This window comes from Octopus sinensis, linkage group LG3 (assembly GCF_006345805.1).
Source record: "Octopus sinensis linkage group LG3, ASM634580v1, whole genome shotgun sequence".
Classification (NCBI taxonomy): Eukaryota; Metazoa; Mollusca; class Cephalopoda; order Octopoda; family Octopodidae; genus Octopus; species Octopus sinensis.
Window position 1 is genome coordinate 24,625,024 of NC_042999.1, and position 6,569 is coordinate 24,631,592.

Below are 6,569 nucleotides of genomic sequence, written 5' to 3' on the forward strand. Positions count from 1 at the left end.
CTTACCATCCCCGCAGTCAAGACCTACTGGCTCCAGTTGTGATGGAAAACCAACCATGTTAAGGCCCCTTCTTATGAGCAGCATGTCAGAGGATCTGGCCCTTGCTTTGGCTACAGAATAATGGATGCAGGCTGAATTCATTGACTACAGCCCCACAATAGCATTTGTATGGCTCTTACACTTGGATACTAAGGTGCTGGGTTACTCCAATTCGAGTGCACTCATCGTTACGAAGGGTATCAATCTTGATTATTTAGATGATTAATACACAAAGGAATAATATTTGTGTGAAAAATATGGTCACAAAAGGTTTAAATGGATCCAATAATACATACTTTATTGACTGCAGGGCCAATGGCAGCTTAAGATACTGCTACAAAAATTAAAATTTTGATTATGGGTCACATTAAGTTGATCAGTTAACTACCGTCATGCTTGTTTAATCAGAGCTGACCTGAGGATACACAAGAACAAAACTAAATACTTGACTCTCATACTAATCTAATTGTTATTTCTAACTTTCATATTCATATAGAATGTATATAGAAAATTATGTGGAGGCGCAATGGCCCAGTGGTTAGGGCAGCGGACTCGCGGTCCCAGGATCGCGGTTTCGATTCCCAGACCGGGCGTTGTGAGTGTTTATTGAGCGAAAACACCTAAAGCTCCACGAGGCTCCGGCAGGGATGGTGGTGATCCCTGCTGTACTCTTTCACCACAACTTTCTCTCATTCTTACTTCCTGTTTCTGTTGTACCTGTATTTCAAAGGGCTGGCCTTGTCACGCTCTGTGTCATGCTGAATATCCCCGAGAACTACGTTAAGGGTACACGTGTCTGTGGAGTGCTCAGCCACTTACACGTTAATTTCACGAGCAGGCTGCTCCATTGATCGGATCAACCGGAACCCTCATCATTGTAACCGACGGAGTGCTTCCACATATAGAAGATTAAATTAATATTTATTTCCACATCTTCAATGCATCAGTCCTCTCAATTCTCCTCTATGGAGTAGAAACATGCCTCCACCTCTAGAAGACCCTGGCAATGAAGATCAATGGTTTTTTAACAGAGCTCTGCAGACCATCGCAAACATCAGATGGTACCATCACGTTTCCAACAAGGAACTGCATGTGTGTACACATCAGCTCATAGCCTTCCACCTCTTAGCTATCCATCACATGTGCTAGTACAGACATGTCCTCCATCCCCTATTAGATCATTCTACTAGGGTTTTATTCTTATTCAATGCAGCAGCTGTAGGCTGAAAAAAATTCATGATAGGCCCCACATCAGATGGCTGAACATGATTGGGGAAGATCTCCAGAGGTTTGACATCACCTTGGAGGATGCAGAGAGGCTGACATGGGACTGCCAGCAATGGAGAGCACTTGTAGACCTGGTCAGATCTGCACGACATCTCTGGGACTACTAAACTGGGATGACCCCAACCCCATCAAGCAACAGCATGGAGCAAAGCAAAAGTGAAAACAGTATATGATTGATACTTATTTTAACAGCCCAGTAGAATGCATGGCAATGGCAGACACAATAGACATTGAACTTGGCCTGATATGCAGAAAACAGCTAAGTATCATATATTCCATATGCTGTACCCAATATAGGCTATGGACATATGAGAAGTGTAGCAGAATCATAAGCAGACTAACAGAGAAAATAAGGTTTCTATGTAATAGATACATTGGAGCAGTATTTACTAGGAGCATATTGGGAACAGATGCTCTTAAATGCCTGGATTGCGTGCTAGAAGTAATTAATAACTTCTGTAATTTAATTGTTACCTAATTTTCAGGGGAGGTGGTCACCCTGAAACTATAGTTAGGGTAAGGACAGGTTGGAAAACATTCAGGGAGCTATGTATAAGAGGAATCAGATGTAGTGTGCAAAAAAAGAAAACTGTGTTGGTGTGGACTTGTGATGTTTATAGTTGAGGACAGGTGTATGAAAAAGAGCTGACCACTTAATATGGGTGGAGCTTGTGGAAGAGGGAGACCAAGGAATACATGGAACAAAATGGTGAAGGCTGATCTCAGGAGTGGAGCTGACAAAGGACCAAGATGATTAACAATATGCAGTTCTTGAGAAAACCCAACCGTCTTTTGAGATTGTGGAAGCACAATGTGGCCCCCTCACCCAATTTCCTTCTCAAGATATTCCTATATCTCTCTAAATGCAACATTATGTTGCTGTAATTAACTGTGAGCAGAACTGCATACTTCCCTAGCTTTTCCCTGATTCCAATTATCATTCTACTTGGAACTGTCAGGTTGAGTAAAAAGTAAGCAATGTTTTGAACCATGAAGAATTTGTACTGGATTTTTAAGGAGTTTTGAATTTCTTTCAAACCATTTTTTGCAATTGTCTGATAATAAAGACATAGAATTGCCCAAATGCATCAATAAATTAACAATGATATTTATTCACCGTTGTTACAATCATTGAAATGGAACTGTCAAAATGCGATAGTCAAGCAATTTTGCTATTCAACTTCAAAAAAGGATGTAAAGCAGCTGAAACTGCTCGTGATATCAATGAAACGTTTGGTGGGGAAATGGTCTGTCCAAAAATGGTTTAAACTATTTTGCAGTGGAGACCAGAGCCTTGAAGATCATGAGCATAGTGGATGTCCATCTCTCATCGATGATGGTCAATTAAAGACCGACATTGAGAAAGATCCACATAAAAACCACTTGAGAACTGGTAAAAGAACTTCAAGTTAACCAGAAAACTGCCCGCAAACATTTGCATGCAATCAGGAAATCAAAAAGCTCGACAAATGGGAACCATACAATTTGAATGAAAATCAGAAAATACGCAGATAGAAATGTTTTTATGTATAACTATACATATATAAACCACATACACATACATATGAGTGAGAAGTGTACAACATACAGCATGTCCCATACATAAACCAACATTTAAATAGGTTTTATATTAAAATACCTTACAATGGAAAGCATAGTGTGTAAAAATGTACATAAATTTGCAGAAAAACAGTCAAGAACAAAAAATAGAATTGGAATCAAGTTTCTTTTTAAATATTATTTATGTGATTATTTTTAATTTTAAAAAGTGTTTTGCTTCTATTTTATTAAAATTTTGTTCACTCATTTCAATTTTCATGTGCCAGTGGCACATAAAAAGCACCATCCGAACGTCGCCGATGCCAGCGCCGCCTTGACTGGCTTCCGTGCCGGTGGCACGTTAAAAGCACCGATGCCAGACTCCCCTGGCACGTAAAAAGCACCCACTACACTCGCGGAGTGGTTGGCGTTAGGAAGGGCGTCAAGCTGTAGAAACACTGCCAGATCAGACTGGAGCCTGGTGCAGCCCCTGGCTTCCCAGACCCCGGTCGAACCGTCCAACCCGTGCTAGCGCAGAAAATGGACGTTAAACGATGATGATGATGATGATGATCTAGACAGAAACTTCATTTTATTAAGGTTTATTTTTTACTTTTTCTGATAGTTTTATATAATTAGATTGCACTAAGTCTATTTTATGTTTGATAGGTTCCATTGAAGGAAGTAAATATCTCACTTTCAAAGAAGGCCCATCCAAAAAAAAGCTGAAAGAAAATTAGACACTCCATTAAATGACAAACATAAAATAGTTGATTAATATTGAGAAAGAAGGTCAACAACGGAAAACATAATCAAGCAGAAAAAAAAACCCGTCAGAGTTCAAAAGATAAGAGAAAACAAACTCCCAAATAGTACAGATGGGTTACAGTTTATTCTTCTTGGTTGACTCAAAATTTTCTTTCCTTCTAGATGGCTATCTGAAATGAAATGACATGTTCAAGGAAGAATGCTTATTATCGACAAAGTGATACAAAAGTGTTTCATTAGTGAAGACGTGTCGGACCAGTCATTGTCTGCATCAAGAATATCCCTGCATAAAAATATACACGGAGAAATTTTTACAAAAGTAGTTTTGTTTATAAAATAAGTAATTTACCAAAATTAAAATTGGATCTTTTTAACATAATTTCTAGGTAACTAAAAAATTTAAAATTTCGTATACTGTCTGCCAGCCTCGTCTGGCACCTGTGTCGGTGGCACATAAAAAACACCATCCGAGCGTGGCCGTTTGCCAGCCTCGTCTGGCACCTGTGTCGGTGGCACATAAAACCACCCACTACACTCTCGGAGTGGTTGGCGTTAGGAAGGGCATCCAGCTGTAGAAACACTGCCAGATCTGACTGGCCTGGTGTAGCCTTCGGGCTTGCCAGACCCCAGTTGAACCGTCCAACCCATGCTAGCATGGAAAGCGGACGTTAAACGATGATGATGATGATGATGATGGTAGAATGTGTTTATAAAACATCTTTTTCTCATGGCTTTATTGAGATAATTCTATATTTTGTAAGATATTTGTTGTTTTTTTTCTTCAATTTCTGCAATTTCAACCAATCAGTGACGTCTATTGAGGTAAAAAAAACATTCTGTGACGTATGAATATGTCCCTCGTTTAAGAAACAAAAAAAAGAAACCCTTCCCCCACCCCAGCCCACACCCTAACTAACCCTAACCCTAAAGAGATTGAAATGCAATAGATCGATACTAGGGTCATAATTATGGGTGACAATTTCATATGAGACCGCTAGAAAAAACTGCCGTTCAAACCGAAAAGATCCTTAAAATTTGCCTGCACATTCTACCATATCAGTCAAAACATTTTCCCAAGATCATGAAATACAGACATTGTTTTGACTTGAACATATCATTAAATAAAAGTTGAACTTCATTTGTAAAACTTAAGAAGAATGGTACAAATTAGGTCTGCTGAAAAAACTTGCTGACAGTGTGATTAAAAAGGTCCAAATATAAAAGATAATGGCGAACCTTCGGTATATGTACCAGTGTAAGTACCGGAAGTACCAGATACATTTCAAAAATGTATTTTTTTTTATATATGGGGTGTTAGGGTTAGGGTCAGGGTTTGTGTTATGGTTAGGGGTGGGAGAAAAGGGTTTCTGTTATCTTCAGAAATGTGAACAAAGTCACGTGTGTACCTATACCGAAATATCGCCAAGATAATAATGTCAGAACAATTTATTAAATTTTAAATATAAGCATAAATGGCCACAGCTCGTGAGCTGAAACTAGATAAAATAAAAAAATAATAAAATAAAATAAATAACCAATTTTTTAAAAAATATTTGAATAAAATAAATTTAATCCCAGTAAAAGAACGTTTGAAAAAAAGAATAGAATTCTTAACGAAAATAGTGTGTATTTAGTATTTCTATAACGAAAATAATGCGATAAATAACATTAGGTTATTAATAAATCATTTCATTATTTCATGAATTTTATTTTGAAAATTTTAATTCATGTAATCAGTTGGGAAAATTCGTGGGATTTTCTTTTACCAATTCTACATTTTAAACTCGAGGTTTTGTTCTGCAAAAGCTTATACAATTATCTTGAAAGACGTCAATGTCAATCTACTTTCCATAAAAAAAGCAGACGTTTTGTCAATGTAAACAAAACAAAAGGCAATGCTCAAAGAAAACATTTTAATGTTAGCGACTAAAAGGTTTCTTAATAAGCAAAATCAAATCTTAGCCATTATTAGCTTTTGTGACTTCTGTTAGTTAACCGCATCGACATTGTTTCTTGTTAACACGAATATTTATACCTAGGGTCCTCAGACAAAGTATCACGAAAGAAATATTCGAATTATATATATATATATATATATTTAAAAACACTGCATCGATTCAATGATAATAAGAGTAGAAACGAAAAAGAAATGAAATTTCCATAATGGCCTGTTTGCACATCGGTCACGCCGGGCGAAATGCGTCGCCGTATTTCGTCTGTCGTTACGTTCTGAGTTCAAATTCCGCCGAGGTCGACTTTGCCTTTCATCCTTTCGGGGTCGATAAATTAAGTACCAGTTACGCACTGGGGTCGATGTAATAGACTTAATACCTATGTCTGTCCTTGTTTGTCCCCTCTGTCTTTAGCCCCTTGTGGGCAATAAAGAAATAGGTATATAACTAAACTGTTAAATAAGTATTGTTTAAATATGAATGAGGTTTTCTATTTATTTGATGAACCGCAAAACTCGAAGTTGACTGGAAAATTGCAATTGGGATTAGTTGGGAAACAAAATAAAATAAATAGGTAACAATTAAAATGATAAAGAACATACCAGCGTATAATGGCAAGACAGCCATTTTGTAAAATCGTCTGCTTCTTCTTAAGAAAGGCAAAGATAGTAATGTCTTTAAGAAAGCAAAACGGAAAAAAATATCAGAGAAAGTTAATTTCAAAATCTACTTTTTTGTTTTTCACAAGAAAATAATGTCATGAATTGAATAAAACATAAAAATGATAAAAGTTATTTCGATAAAATCGATTGTAGTCAAATGGTGTTCAGGATGGCTGCCAATCTAGCAATTCATGGCCCATAATGCAATTCTCTCTTGAATCGTTTTGATTTGGAACAAAAAATTACAAGCTAATTGACTGAATTCACTTTTATTATTGCGGCAATTTATTAATCTTTAATCTGTTATTTTAAAACAGGAAAA

The 6,569-nt window shown here is 37.0% G+C and overlaps 1 protein-coding gene across 1 annotated transcript in view; it reads right to left on the reverse strand.

Annotated features, from left to right (window-relative positions):
* The window catches only part of LOC115209197 (protein SUPPRESSOR OF K(+) TRANSPORT GROWTH DEFECT 1-like), a 34,285-nt gene extending 27,716 nt beyond the window's left edge, over positions 1–6,569 (reverse strand). The window contains exon 1 of the mRNA XM_036501644.1: positions 6,188–6,569. Within this exon, the coding sequence (XP_036357537.1) occupies positions 6,188–6,212 (25 nt within the window). The 5' untranslated portion in view covers positions 6,213–6,569. The remainder of the gene's footprint in view (positions 1–6,187) is intronic.